This window comes from Melanaphis sacchari, unplaced genomic scaffold (assembly GCF_002803265.2).
Source record: "Melanaphis sacchari strain LSU unplaced genomic scaffold, SCAv2.0 Contig10_pilon_pilon, whole genome shotgun sequence".
Taxonomy (NCBI): domain Eukaryota; kingdom Metazoa; phylum Arthropoda; class Insecta; order Hemiptera; family Aphididae; genus Melanaphis; species Melanaphis sacchari.
The window spans coordinates 158,251-175,241 of record NW_020270420.1 but is presented as its reverse complement, the minus strand read 5'-3'; the positions used below and the strand labels follow the sequence as shown (position 1 = coordinate 175,241).

The 16,991-nt window shown below is 26.4% G+C and overlaps 1 protein-coding gene across 1 annotated transcript in view; it reads left to right on the top strand.

Annotated features, from left to right (window-relative positions):
• Positions 1 to 4,511: 4,511 nt before the first annotated feature.
• LOC112603583 overlaps positions 4,512 to 16,991 on the top strand; it is a 71,648-nt gene continuing 59,168 nt past the window's right edge. Inside the window, exon 1 of the mRNA XM_025352231.1 lies at positions 4,512 to 5,019. Within this exon, the coding sequence (XP_025208016.1) occupies positions 4,662 to 5,019 (358 nt within the window). The 5' untranslated portion in view covers positions 4,512 to 4,661. The remainder of the gene's footprint in view (positions 5,020 to 16,991) is intronic.

The window sequence follows — 16,991 nt, the reverse complement described above, 5'->3', positions numbered from 1 at the left end:
GTACCATACAAGTAGTAAATCTACACATTTCCTTAATTAATGTTGATTATTATTTTTTTTTTTTTTACTACAAATTGTAAGTTTTGATGAAAGTCCTGAGATATTGAGATATCAAAATATATATTTACTTCGATGTTAATAAATAAGATGCACTTTTTTTGGAATTGATCGTGAACTTGATTAATAAGGATAAACTAATTTTAAGGCGTTTCAAAAAAAAAAAAAATTAGTTTCTTTTTTATTGGTTAAATTAACGTCATGTAACATGACATTGATTCAAAGCAACAACTACGCTAGAAAACAAATTATGAAAGTATTAATTTTATATTTACAAATAATGTGTAATTTACGTATCATTTTTAAATTAAATTTATGAATAACTATTTAAATATATTTTTTATTAGTAATAAAATATGTCAATAAATTAAAAATTTTATTACAGCTATAAATGATTGTATGTATTCATAACATTTATTTCAAACATTATTACGTAGTTTTTCTAATTTTGGACTACAGTTTTGAAATTGTTCTAAATTATATTGTAAAATAGTAACGTTGACAAAACACGAAGTAAAATTTATTAATAAGATGATAATATGGATCAAGTATAATATTATAAAGATTAAACAGTAAACAACGTGTAACTATAAATTCTGTGTATAAATTAAAGATAAGATTGCTTCAATAGAAAGGAAAATATCGAAAAATTACTACTTCAAATTATTACCAATTATATTTGATTTTTAATTTATAGATAAGACTAACAAATATATTTAGGTAAAACATCCGTAAAATAATTAATAATTAAAACATACTTTATTGATAGGTAGTTTAATTTTTAAAAATCAGTGCATTACCAATAAATAATTATGATTTAAAAATGTAAATTTATATAAGATATAAATAGTACTTATAATTTTTATAAATACATACATTCTTGTTAAAAGGTAGGTTCCATAACAAACTGTAATTTACTCACAAATAAAAACATTTTGTAAGAGTTGCATTGCATTATAATTTTATTTTAAATATAGTACTTAAAATTTTACATTTTTATCGTTGTTAATAAATAATAATTATTATATTATGTATATATTGATTTATATATATATATATATTGATTATGTTATGTATATTATGTTTATTCACTTTAGTATTTTTATTAATATTAAAATTCTTATGGTGGGTTATATACAAATGTCCATTAAAATTTTAAATAAATTCTAAATGTTTTAGTACATAAAACATTTAAACATCAATAACTCATAGTTGAGTATACAATTTTAATGATCAGTTAAATTTAACAAATTGTTTTTCAATTCATCATCATACTTTTTGTTATTGTTCAATTCATGTTTTTTAGTGGATATTTGATACGTACCAATTTAATACCTACTACATGAACTTAATATTATCATATGCATCCACATGCTATACACGATTTCATTTAAGGATTAAAGGATTTTATTAAGATACATAATTTAAAAATTGTTTCAAGTGCTTATAACTTGAGTATTAAAATATTCACTTTCATTTAATCTATAATAAATTACAAATGCACACAACTTTAATAGTACTTCTTCTTAGTTTAATTTTATATCAGTTTTAACCTTTATCCTCCTAAGACTAAAATGTTTATTTCATCGAAATATTTATCTTCCTAACTTATAGTTTTTACACTGATCTATCATCTATTAAAGCTATTCTACTTACTCAGCCAATAGAAATTAATTGAACTTTTAGAGATCGTTACTTTCAAATTTTTTGTCTTCATCTAACAAACAAACTACATATTTGTATAATATATTATAATGGAAAGTAATGTTCATGTGGTGTTACCTCGTGTAATAGTTCAAAAAGGAAAAAAGGATAATATAGCTATTTTTTTATCAGTAGTTCCAATTTAATGTTATTAGATTAAATATTTACCTAAAATTAAATTTTTAAGTTAGAACGTTACCTATCTGTGTTTTTAGTTGGTTTTTTACAATATTTAATTTTTTTAGTGAATTATGAGAATTTTAAAATTGTGTTATGTTACATATTTATGAATTAAAAATATCATAAAATACTAATGAAAACATACAGATCAAGTTCTTACCTCCAAGTAATATGGTTAATAGTTCAAATCATTTTAATATTAAAACTAACAATTCAATACAAAACTGTTGTACACGTTACTAAGATGGAGAAAACATACGTAATTGTGTGATGTTTTCTTAAAAAACTTACAGAATATTTTTCTGTTTTTAAATAAAAAAGTAAATAACAATATACTTATTACTATGTAAAAATGTACTTTAGTTGTATTTAATTCTTTAATTTTTACAGACTTTTTTTTTATTATTTCAATAGATGCTTGATTCTTTGCATCTAATTTAATATTATGTATGAAATACGATATTAATTTCCAGTAACTTCTATTAATTTTATCAAAAAATATCCGGAATAAACAATCAATACCTATTATATAGGTTAACTATATATAAATAAAAATAGCTATTCATTCCTACAGATTAACGTGGTTGATAATTGTAAGTTTATTGAACAAAAAAGTACCTCTACAGTCTATACACTTCTATATTATATAATATATAGATTACAAAACACGTGTCGTAACAAACGTTTTTCAATAGGTTTTTTCAATACTTCTAATGTAGTACCGTTTACACATCATATAAGTACTAAGTGAAATATTTGTAAAGTGACAATTATTATTAGGTTATTGATAAACTAAATTGATCTCTTAATAGTTCTACACATGGGATATTTAAAATAGGTGACTAAATTAGCGTAAAATGCATTTAATCATTCAAAGGTATATTAGATACGAAAAAAAACGAACATGCGTTCAATTTTCAATTTGTATATTTTATCGTACCTATCCAATAATAATTTTAATTGAAGACGGATAATTGTGAATGGAAATAAGAAACGAGACATTAAAGAACCATGTACACGGAACCGCGCAGGTACTTGTATAAAATCACGATTTGCAAAATCTACCTAATACCAAACAAAATTACATAGCACCGGTTACTACGTTGTCATAACCGTGCGTTCGTGCTTATTCTCGGTCTTAGGATTGCTAAAACAGCGTCAATAACAACGAAAATCACCGTGTACCAGGTGTCGAGGTCCCAACCAAACGGATAGTGCTGCTATTATATAAAATTTTATTTAATAACATTACACTATTACGATACAACAAACAGACGTCGGAATAATGAACAAATTAAAACATTGTTGTTTACTACAGGTATTTATGACTTAAGACTAGGGTACCTAAGGATTTTGATAGCGTTAGATTTTTTTTACCAGCTCAGAATGAAGCTTTATCAGTCATTAATGGAATTCTTATAAGTAAATTATGGCGTAGAAGAAAAAATGAGGACAACATTTTATATTGCTTTTTGAAGTTTCAATTGATTTAAGTAACTAATTATTAGAAAAACGTGCTCGGTAGGTATACAAAATTATTCAAACAGATTTTAAATAAAATCAAAATTTAATATAAATAAAACACCGGCTTGTAGCGCTCAAGTTAAAAGTCCATTTTATTGAACAGTTAGACATAATATCAGAGCACCCTACAATTAAGAAAACGAATTCGCATGTAATAATTATTTTAAGGGTCTATTATTACTTTATTTTAAACTTTTTTTTTTTTTCTGCAGGTTATCAGCGCTTCAAAATCCGTACTCTTCCTTCTTGACGGTGGTTCTTAAGATTTCAACACAATCAACATACTTTACGATAATCGTATCAACCGCGACGAGAACAAATTATACCTACTAATCGAGCACTGCGATAGCGGCGGCGGCGCGCGCCCGGCCGGCCGGCGCGACGCGCGCGAACGAGCAGACCGGCTATAGTGGCTCCATCTGTGGGCCGCACGCGCGCGCCGGGTCACATGGTCTGACCGACAAATTGAATACCGTCTGGCGGTCCCGTGATTCCGTGATTCCTCGCGTTCGCACTCTCTCGGCCAGTCCAACCGCACGTCGCGCAGTTTATTAGGGAAGAAAAATTAATAAATGGTGATCCGATCGACAAGACGACGCGAGCGAGACGGACGCGTCGCACGAACACGACGTGACCGATCGGCCGGCCGTTTCTCGAGTAAATAATAATACCTATACGGAAAACGGGACGCGGCAGTGACCTCATTTTCCGCGCAAATTTATCCGTTCGAATTTTGTTTTATTTATTTTTAGTTTTAACTCGTTCTATATAGTTACGTTTTCGCGCGTTCGACCTCAACGCGCTGCGAATCGAACGTCGCGCGATCCGCGGCGCGTATATCTATAATATCTGTGCCCGCCGTACGCTCGTGCCCGCGTAGTTTTCGTTGGCTTGAATTTTTCCCGTCGGTTTTGAAAAACCGAAAAAGTCGACCGTCGAGCTTTTGGATTACGACACCGCGGCGCGTTCGGCTGCAGGTCGGGCGATCCCGCGACGCGTACGATATTTCGGCCTTTGACGACCGGTCGCCGAACAGCGCGCGTTATCCTCGTCTCACAGGCAATCGCCGCCGGTCCGCCCACCGCGTACCCGCCGTCGGTATGCGGACGCCGTGCGAAGCGGGCACTGGCGTCCGGCGCGACGGACCCTGACCCGTCGGTACCCTGCCCGGTACCACCCAGCAATGGCCTAAAGTCATGGTGAAACGGTCGCACTGCAACAGCAGCAACAGCGGTGGCGGCCACCGGCGGAGTGTTGTGTTGACGGTCAGCGTGTTGGCGTTGTACGCCGTGTTGTGCGGTGGCGCGGTGTCGGGCACGTCGCTCGGGGACCGGACCGCGTTTTACGGCGTCGCTGCGCCCGCGGAACGGGCGGACGACGCGGCAGTGGCGGCCGCGGTCGCGGGCTCGACAGCCAGGAACGGCAGGTCGGCGACCAACCTGTCGCACATAACGGGCACCGCGAGGAAAATCAAAATGTTCATCAAAAACAGATACCTGCAGGTGTTCCCGGACGGCACGGTGAACGGCACGGCCGAGGATACGAACGATTATGGTGAGTCGCATTTACGAGACTATATAATAATATCAAGTGTATTGAAATCGTTCTATATGTATCGATGTAAAAGTCGATGCGTAAAAGCGACCTACACTGTAATATCGCACTGGTGGTTTTGAAATTTGGTGCACATCGGTGATCATATTATTTTCCCGAGTACGAGTCGAATTTTCAAATTTAGCATTTCGAGTGGGGACTCGTACAGCTGGGATTAGTTGGCGCACTAAATACAAATATTTATTTGACGTTCGTAGCTCAGATTTAATCGAGCTTAAAAAGCAGGGTAAAAAATATAAAACCACTCGGATTATCCACTATGATTTTGTCTCGGGTATCGCAGTGCGGAATTAGTTAGTATCTAAATACTCTTACTAGCTATTCTACGTTATAATTATCAATAATAATCGCAAACATAATCATTAAAATAGTATAATACCTATCTATCTATACCTAAGTAATAAGTATAAAATATTAAAGTTATTATAGTATGCAGATCGTTCGTTTTACATATTATAATATTATATCGTTGTGTCGGTCATCTTGAGTAATATTAACGTTTTTTTTTTTTTTTTATTCTTCTTTCAATTTTTTTTTATTCTACCAACAAGATGAAGAACGCGATTTAAACAGAACCGCGCTCGCGGGTCCTCGTTAGAAATTCTAAATCTTCAATGCCCACACGTTCCCATTAACCGAAATACGTCTTGTAAGTAATATAGCCGTGTCGGATGTAATGTATCGAACAAAACGATCGGTCGTTATTACGCTATATATAATATTTTACGCGGCATGTTATCGAAACGCCGCCGTGCCGAGGTGCAAATGTGTTGTGATAGATATAATATTATCAGTCACACGACGTTTCGAGATTATTATTTATTAATCGGATATATAATCATGGTTAATGGGCCTATAATAATAATAACATGGCCTATACGTGTTTTATGTAGTTGTATTATATCTATATATGATGGAAACGAATATTCCTGTTTTCAGTACCGACGCCTCAGGTATCGATCGGTATCTTTCAATTTGACAAGTTTCAAGCAAATCGTGTGTGTGAATGTGTTTTTAAACACCACAATTACATATTTAAAAGTCTAAAACCTTAAACCATTACATATTGTTTTAACTTTTCTATTTATAGCATAGATATAATAATTGTCTATGATAATATATTTCTATTGTCGAGTTAACCAATGTTATACGCAGATTTTTAAAAAAAAAACTTAAAATCTAATACGATTTCGAGAGAGAGAGAGAGAGACATTTTGGCGATTTAACATTATTAGCATAATATGAAAATAACTGCGTATTAACTCAATAACGCATCATGATTCATACATTAGAATATTTGTACTTAATTAAATGTTTCATAACGTGGTCATATTACAATAAAATATATAAATGTAATTAGGCATACAATTTGAAGATATTTGAAACGAAGGTATTAAAAATTAGTTTTTCTTTTAACACATAAGAATATTATATTTTGTTCAGTAACTTGACTAACACGTTTACACTTATGGTTCTAGAACTGAATATTTTATAATACTGTTTTATAAGTATGTCAATAAATATAGTTCACAAGATCTTACGTTTATTTTTAATACGTCTATCATGAATGCAATAACGATTTTAATGGAACTTTAAAGAAAATTGTTTTTAAAAGTTTAAGATATTTGATCTAAAACTAAATAAAATAAAAGTGTTAAATATTTAAAAGTTAAAAGAAATTTCGGCTTAGCTCAATTAGATATTAATAACAATAAAATATTAATTAAAGTGATCATCACAAATTGTATATATTATTAATACGATCTCTAATTTCTTTGTGAGTAGAATTTAATTAAATTCTATTAGGTATTATCAATCGATTTTAACAATAATGTTTTAAATTATATACATCGATATTCAATATGACCTCAGCTTAACAAAATTTAATCGTTTTATTAAATCACACATTTAATTATTTATAACAATACAAAAAAGTATTAATGTCGGTATAAATGTCTAAATTAAAAATAAAAATATAATATATCTACTATCTTTCAATTAAAATGTAAATTATATATTAAACTGTTTTTCCAAGAGAAATAAATTAAAAAAACAACAATTACATTTCAATACAAAAAGCATTGTGTTTTATTATGTATGTTGTACTTCTTAAATAAGCTCGTTGTAAACATATTTTTGAAAACGATTTATTATAATTTAAATCTGATAAAATTTATAATTTGAAATAAATCCAAATTATTTGTCAGAATTGGTATTAAAAAAATATAACTATTTATAGTTTATTTTATTTATATTACATCAAATTATATTATACTTAGATTGTATACCTTCATAGCTTTATACATTGTTAGGTTTAATATTACATAAATCAAAATATTTATTTATTATTATACATATATATAAATACTTAATATATTAAACAAATATTTATTAGTTACATATTTCATTTTGATGATGAATTCAAGATAATTAGTTTTATAAATCATTTTTTTTAAATCATTGCAATTAGTACATCGAGAATAGAACACATATACATATTTTTTTTATCAATTTACAACAATTATAATAAATGAGATTTTATTTTGTGAAGAACAAATACGATTGTCAACATATTATATAACATTTATATTTTAGTGCAATTTTTCGTCATTATTTTCATACTAAAAGACTCAAGTTTCAGTTTATTTTCAGTCTATTAAACTTTCGTATCTTAATTTTAAAATAATGTATTATACATAGGTATAACATTTTGAATTATTTTATTTTTTAAAACATTTAGGAAGTAAACATTGTATTGTTTGAATAAATTATATATATTATATATTAGGTTCAAATTTCCTATTAATTTGACTATCTCTGAAAAAAATGTTGGTACGTTCTATTTTAATAGTTGTGTCAACTTAATCCTTCGAAATGATGGCTTTTTATATATTTTTTTTGTTTTTAAAGAGGCTAATTTTCTTTTGATAAGTAGTATAGTTTTGTATATTTTAAACTTTATCTCGGGTAGGAAAGTCTCATTTTAATTATTTTCAGTTCGGAAATTGATATTTAATTTTAATCATTTTTACTAATTTTTATAAAACTATGCAATTAAAACATTTTTTACCTCTCTGAGTGTTTAAAAAATAACTAGATATAATATACATTTTAATTTTAATAAATTGGACTAAGTAAAGTTTTTTGGTTTTTAAAAATGATGAGCCAACGTCACTAAAAAATTAAAACCGTTATTCAAGTGTAATGGTTTATCTTTACTTTCAGTTTTAGCTCATAATTTAACTACAACTCATGAAACGTAAACTATCCAATTCTGGCATTTGGATGTTTTTCAATTTACATTTATTGTAATGTTGACTTTCCTGAATTATAAGTATGTCTACAGACAGGCGCCATTCTTGGTTATCCTTTAGTGAAATAGTTTTTATTTTTAATCTATAGTAGTATTTTATTTTAAATTTGAATTATTTTGTTAATGTTATTTGAATTATTTTTGGATGATAAAATCTATATTGTTCCTAAATACACTTGTTTACATTATAAATAACTTTATGCCATGCTACTATGCTATGTATACTTCAGAAAATACTATATATTATTATTTGGATATAAATTATTTAATTGTTTTTATCTCCTTTAAAACGTATATTTCGATAAGAAATAAAATTAATGAGTGATCTACTATTTGTTTGAAGTATGATGTCAGAAAAATAATTATGTATAAACATCAATTACAATTTTTTTACAATAAAGAACTAAATTTAATATAGTACATATTTTAATGTTTGTATTTTATATAAGTATAATTTAAATTATTTGGTATTAGTAACATAAATTTCCAGTCATAATTAAAAAAATAAATAAAATTTGGATATCAAGGTCATCCAAAGGAATACGAGAATAATTTTTCCCATCACACACACATATAAATATATAATTTAGATAGTTGAATTTTGTGAAAACGTAAAGAGAACCGGCTTCTGTTCATTGTCCTCTGGAATTCTTTAGATTCGGATGATGATGAAAAGATAATTTGTTAATAAACGAATGTTGAATGAACTACCATTGGCAATAAATCAATAGGACCAGCTAGTTTCCCAATATCAAAAAGGACTTTATTCGTTATCCTTAAAGATTATAATATTTTAATTTTATAGAAGTATCATTTTGGTTACAAACGATTCTTTTCTATTCCATAATATGATAGTAATAATAATTATTTCAAAATATCCAAATCATAAATTAACTTTTTATTTTTTACCTATAATAATAAAATTGGTACATAATTATTTTATACAAAAATAGTTGCAATATTATTTTTAACTTATTTTAATATTTTTAATAATATGTAACCGTTAGGTACTAATAAAATATTTGTTTTATGATGTACTGTTTTTGAATAATGCTTGATAGTATGTATAACATTTACAAAAGTGTAATTGTTGTTTTCAAAAGTACCAATATGGAAAACTAGGAGTAAAATTGCATTCTTCTGTAATTTGTAGTTAATTTAATAGAGATTAATTTTATGGCGTGATATCAAAAATTTGTTTTTTAAAACATAGTCCAGCAGACTAAAAACAACAATCATTACTACCCGATTGTTACATCACCACAAAAAAACCGATAAACACCATCTGAAAAGTCCGTTCTAAAGAAGGTAAATCATTATTTTTCATGTTTAATTTAAAATATGAATATGAAAATTGATCGGTAATTGTCTTTTGTAATTCATTATAATTTAATATAATACGTATTTAATTATAGTATTACAACAATTATAACTAAGTTCATGGCTAATAAGTTTATAAATATAAAATTATACATAAATAATTAATAATTATTAACATGTAATACGGATACTTAAAGAATTCCATAATAATTTAATTTATACTTTAAACTTAAGTAATCAGCAAGGCAAAATTATCTCTGCTTTAATATTATATGTATTCAAAATCTGTTATTTGTTGTCTAATCGCTTTTTTTGTCTTTGAATAACTCTCATATCTAATAATTAATACAAGATTAAATGATTGTGGTTTTAAATTAAGCACATTGCGGTAGAAGCAATGTAAGAAATTTATAAACATATGTGGTTAAATATAGTTTTCTTATAAGTATCAGCTGATATTAAACATTGTATTCATTTTTAAAAATTACTTCTCATTAAAAATATAGGTACTTGCTTACGATATATATATAATGTTTAAATGCGTTTGAAAATTATTTATATAATACGTATAGTTTTATAAGATGCATTGTATGTGGCCAGGTGAGTAATAATAAAATGTGTTCTAAATGATATAAAAAGTACTGTGAAAGTTTATTAATTCTTTGTACTCAGCTTTTGATAGTTTTTTTTTTTTTTAATAGATTAGTATTATCGTGATTTTGTTTTATAAAAAATATATTAGTTATTATTACGTAGTATAAATGTTAAATGTAAACACAATGAAATTTGACACTAATTATAATTATTATTATAATTTAACTTGGTATATAATGTTACATTTGTGTGGGTTACAAAAACCTTCAGTAAAAAGTATAGAGTCGAGGTCAAGTTGTTTTAATAGATACAAACAAAAATTAAGATCTATCGGTCAAATTAATTTGCAAGAGCTATATTCAGATGAACAATCTGACAATTATATAAAATGTGCGTTTATAGCAATTTAGTCATATTATGTTGGCGATTAACGTTTGTTATTATTACAATAATCCATATTTGTTGATTAAATCACTTTGTCTTAAACAATTAAATTTAACATATTTGTTAATTATTGTTATAATTTTGATCAGGTTTTAAGCATTTTCATTAAATTTATCGTTGAATACTTCGTGAAGGCGTGAATTAATTTATTAATAAGAAATACGAATTTTTAAATGTGTACATTTTAAATAACATTACAGAAGCTGTTTATTCTACTATAATATTTTACGCAGACCATACAATCTTAACGTTATAAGTTATAACCAGTTTACAAAGAGTAGCAGACATAAAAAAATGTTTTCTCACATCAACAGTTGCACAATTCAATATACTGTCTACTTCCGATAATTGATAAATAAACACTTCCTTGCTCATAATACAATGCAAAGAGAAAAATAGAAATATTTAGACTAGTAACGTAGCTACCTACTTTAATATTTAAAAAACAAAAATAATTAATTATTGAATACAGTCATCAAGAATTATTCATAGAAATGGGTTTTGCTAAACGCTATATTGATTAAACTAGTTTTAAAAGAATTCAAGTTAACTTAATAGAAAAATGTATACAGATTAAAAATGTATCATTAAAAATTTGAAATAAATCATGTACAATTTTAATATTTATAAAAAGAATTAGAATGTATATTATATTTAAAAAGATAAAACAATGATTCTAAATTGTGCCTAGTACTTATTACATCTTAACTAGAAATAATAATCAACTTAGCTTAAAAAAAAATATTATCCTAATATTTTTCTTAAAAATAACATAATTTTTAAATAATAATTTTCTCATTTTAAGTTTTTATTGAACTGTATAGTAACAGGTATATTTATGTTATATTAGTTATAATTAATGTTTTAATATATTTTTTTTCAAATAATACATTGAAACATAAACAACTTCAACATTTATTTACCAACAATTGTATATAATTACTTATTTATATAAATTATTATATCCAGTAGATATTTTATTAATGATCATCGTTTTTGTGTACTTTTATAATCAAATAGTATAGTATACGTATAGTATTATCAGTAGTTATATAGTAGTAAGTACCAATAAACTTGAGTCAATTGAATTTTGAAAATAGGGAACTTTTTGTTAGTATATTATCATTTTGAAATAGTGTAGTTGCATTCCCTACCCTTGAGTACCCGCTTATAAACGGTCTTAAAAATCTGTACAATAAGGAAGACTGATTAGTTATCATATTTTTAGTGCTAATCCTTTTTAGTTTGATTCTCATAGATGTTACAACTCTATGACCTCAATGAACTGTCTCATTATTATTCGTTTCTCATTCATATTTCATTTTTAACTATTTACATCTAAGTCCATTATACTAATAATGTGTTACATGTGTATTATGACCTCTTGCAAGTTGAAATCATTAAATTTAGTAACTTGTAATGTATTAATATACGTAATATTTTTTAATCTTTTCAAGGACATATCTTAGCAGTAATCGAAAAAAACGAATATGGAAAAAATAAAACTTATGTCAATCCATATTTGAAACGATAGTTTGTAATTCAAAATCATTTGATCCATATTATTTAGTTTATAGGTTTAGAAGCGTAATCTTTCTTTGTTTAGTATATATACTTTAATACTTACTAAATATCATTTAATAAATTGTTCATTCTAATGTACTGATTGATCTAATAAAGCGATAACAATTCTGAAAAATATTTGTCGCCAGTTTTAACGATTGAGATCACATTTTCTATATTTTTGATGGTATATCTCAAAATCTTAAAAAAATACCTCTATAAAAATGGTAAAAATTAAAAAAATTGTTATATTTTAGTTTTCAGAGAAGTTATCTACTTTAATGAGATCCACACTAGTATTATAGTGGTATATTTTTGTATAAATGTATAATATAACGTACTAGTGAGCTATAAAATAATACCACTACATATCTACCTAATTAAAATATAATTTTTCAGATGCGATAATTTAATAATTTTTATGAAATAATGATTTCAAAATATCATGTGAATGAGGTCTATTGTATTTTAAAAAGTGAACATTGTAAGTTTATAGATATACGGTTTATATGTATACGGTTATATGTATTGGTTATACAAAAAAGAAAAAAAACGTTGATAAGTTATATTATATATGTTTGCGATTATGAGGTAATGTTTATTATTATATTAAAATTATGATTATTTTTATGTTTTTCATGACCCTCTAAAACAATCGTATAAATTGATTTCTTCATAATAGTATAATATTAAAAATATATTTTAATTTTCTCATTTCCTAATTTATTTTCTTTTTATTTGAATTCATGACGAATATTTGTTTGTTCTTTAATTTTTATAATACATTAACAATTTGTATAATGAGTATAAGGTTTCAAACTACTTAAACCGAATAACCTTAGAGTATTGTGATTTAATAACCTGTATTTAATAGATCTATTGTTTTTTAGATAGATTAATCTTCAATAACAATTATTATTATATGGCAACGTATTGACGTTATATATTAATCTTATAATACAAACTATAGCCTATAAAAGTACGGATGCTTTCACATTGATGTAACATTGGAGACGACTGTCCAACGAATGTCGCACGTACGTTCTCACGGCGAGATTAAAACACTGATATAAATACATCTGTGTGTTTAGATGCGTAGATACAAATGATAATTATCTAATGTATTTCAATCGGTAACATATGGATAATAATAGTTGGTTTTTAAGTCTTAGGTTTTGCTAAATATGCTAAGTATCTATAACTCTAGGCATTATGTCCTTTTAATCAATATTATTTTATTATGTTCATTTTTTGTAGTTATCTTAGTGGAAACATTTTTTATTTCGTGGAACATTTACTTTTTTATTGATATCACACTCACGTATTGTTCATTATATATTATAACAGATAGTGAAATAAAAAATTAAAGTAAAAAAAAAATTATGTTTGTGTGGTTTATGACGACTACGCTCTTTAAAAATATTAATATTATAAATTTAAATCAACATCATAATTATACACGTAATATGTATCATTTATCAATAATGTTATATTGTTATTACATTTTAATAATGTAGTGGATAAATTATAATGAATAATATCTCAACATCTAATTTTATGCCAATAAAAAAAAAAAAATAATACTATTAACAAAGATTAATAATTGTAAATTGTAATAACAATTTTATAATCTTACATTTGTATATAGGTAATGATAGTATTACATTTTTATTGTATAATTGTAATATATTTTTATATTTTGGTGCACGACATTGTCTAAGAAATAAAGTATCGGAAAATCGTTTTGGATGTAATTTAGTGTGTATTAAGTACTATATCCCGGGGGGGGGGCGTTTCAAGGTGTGGGACCGCTTGTAAAACACTTTGATTTTAGGTTCGTATATTTTTTTATTATGTTAAGCAGTCTGAAAGAAGTGTTGTTATATTATAGTATATTATTGTCGAGTTATTATCTTTGGATCACTAGACCGCCGCGAAAACGTATTTTTTAAATATTGTTTATTTGAATTAAAAGTGTAAATTGAATAATTCTGAATTCTATTAACTCCAGATCATCTATTTGTGAATGAGTTATTGAAACGTTTGTTTAGATTTTCACAAACCAGTTTATTTTGGAGGTCTCCAATATCGAGCATGCTGGTAATATTTACGTATTTGAACATCTGGAATACGTTTTGACATATAGGTACGTTGACTACGTTCTGGTGATCATCTTAAGACCAATGACCATTTAGTAAAATTATTTTAAATTAACTTAAAATCTTAATCTTTATGTATGATAATGTTAAAGTGCGTATCTATATTTTGAACTAAGACATCTTATAATAACTTTTATTAACGCAATTGCCAATTTTAAAATAAATAACTTAAATGCCGTTTGCTATTAATGGCCATACTCAATGTTATTACAGAATTTATAATGAGTCAAAAAAAAAAAAAAAAAATTGTGTTTTGTTACTAAAACGGTCTGCTGAAAATAGAAAATTCGTGTTAGTTGTTTTACAATTTCAAACACTTGTTCCTAAAAGCCGAGAGAGTCGTTACAAATAAAAATTATGCCAAAATATTTGATGTTACGCCCAGTTAAAATATTAATATAATGTTTTTGTTTATATATAATACTAAAATATAATATGTACCTCTTTAACTGTTAAATATCTATATTGTTAAAAGATTTTGTCGTAAAAAATAAATATTATTTCGAAGATGTATCATAATGTTTTGGCTTAATATTTATTATTTATGAATTACTATTAGCACCTTTTGTATTACATTTATATAGAAATAATTTATATTACTAAATTTAGAATCCATAATTTTTTTTTGATAAATATGACTAACATATAAAATGCATTCATACTATTTTTATTTTTGGCATGTAATAATGTAATGATATTGATACAAATAATAAGTTTTACGTTTTTAAACTTGTTAACAAAGTATGCAATAAAAATTAAGGGCCTAATGAATCTATTGAAATGAAACCTATAAATCTATAATTTTCTTGTTATGTTTATAATGTTTTAATAATTTATAATAAATTTATAACTGTATAGTTTATACTTTATAATAAATGTGAATTAATTTTTGATGTTTAATTAAGTTATCATAATACAACTAAAGTAACAACTAATAATATTAAATACTTAACTTTTAATTATAATCATGTTAAAATAATTTTAACTATCGTGTAATATATAATGATTTCAAATCGAATGGCATGAAAGTGATAAATATAGTATGTATTGGCATACTTTCAAAGACATAAATGAGAAAAGGTATGTAATTGGTATCTAAAATTATCTCGATACTTTGGTCAAAGAGTTTCTTACTGAATTAGATACACATATATTTTGAATATTGCAGAGCATTTTGTTTTCTAGAATATATCGGTGCTCATTAATTTTTGATAATAGTTTTTTTATTTATAATAAAGAGTGTTAAGTTCTTAATGTTAATAAATGTTTCATACATTTTTGTTTTTTTTTCTTATACCTACACTGTTATAATAAATGTAAAAAATAGATGCAGTAATTAATACAAACATACTAAGGTTTCCATTATTTTTTTTTGATTTTATAATATTTTGTTAAACACTATAATCTGTGTACCTATACAAGTTACAACAGTAATCGAATTATTATTTTAAATTAACACAGTGCTTAGACTAATAATTTAATATGTAAAATGTTTGAATAATATTAATTATATTAATTACTCTTTTAATCTTTGATTGCAATTGTATACACTGGAAACTGGTATATTTAACAAAAATACAATAATATTAAATAGTGCCAAAATTTTTTAGATTAAAATGCATTGTATTCCATAATTTTTATAATTTAAATTTATCATAATAAATAATGTATTTAAGTACTTTTAAAATCTTTAAGTTAAAATTTTTTACTGATACAATTTTTGGTATCATATTTTACAGCACACATTTTATGCGTAATTAATATTAGTTTCCTTTGAGTGCCCTGTTTGATAAATAATAACTGTATGACCTATTAAAAATGTTGTTAATATCACACACGCGCTCAGTGTGTTAATGGACGTTTTAAACGGCAATTGTTATTATTACGTTGTATCGGTTGTTTGGTAATTTCAAAGATCATGTTTCGTAGAATAGAATTCCTAAACTGTTTGAGTGCATAATTCGAATTATTTAGACTCAAGGGACAGCGCCACCGGGATATTTATCGTGGGCACCGTTCATTTTTACCGGTCTGACATACACAATAGATACCAAAAAGCGTTTGTAAATAACTTCGGAGGCGTATTAACTCACAAAAGTAGTCCGGAACCACACACATACTTGTAGGTATGCAAGATTTTACAAAAAAATATAGTTACGTATGATTGGAATTTCATTTGCCTCCCTACTGATCTCTCACGGATCTCAGTAAAGTGTTATGTATTTTTTACGTATAGAACTCGACCAACAAGTCGAAACCCACACTGCTGTGTGCCGTGAGAACATCATGCGCCTACTCATTGGAGTAATAATAGTATCATATACGTTTTTAATATAGTATTAACATTTTTAATTGTTCTACATCGAGTCGACCAGTATGTATTAATAGTAGAAATCATCTTTAGGCTACCTATTTATAGTTGATACACTGAACAGCATTTCGTATTTTTTGTTTTCAATATTTGATTTTAATCGATTTTCATAAATAAAAAATAATGTATCTTTATAGATTGGATACCC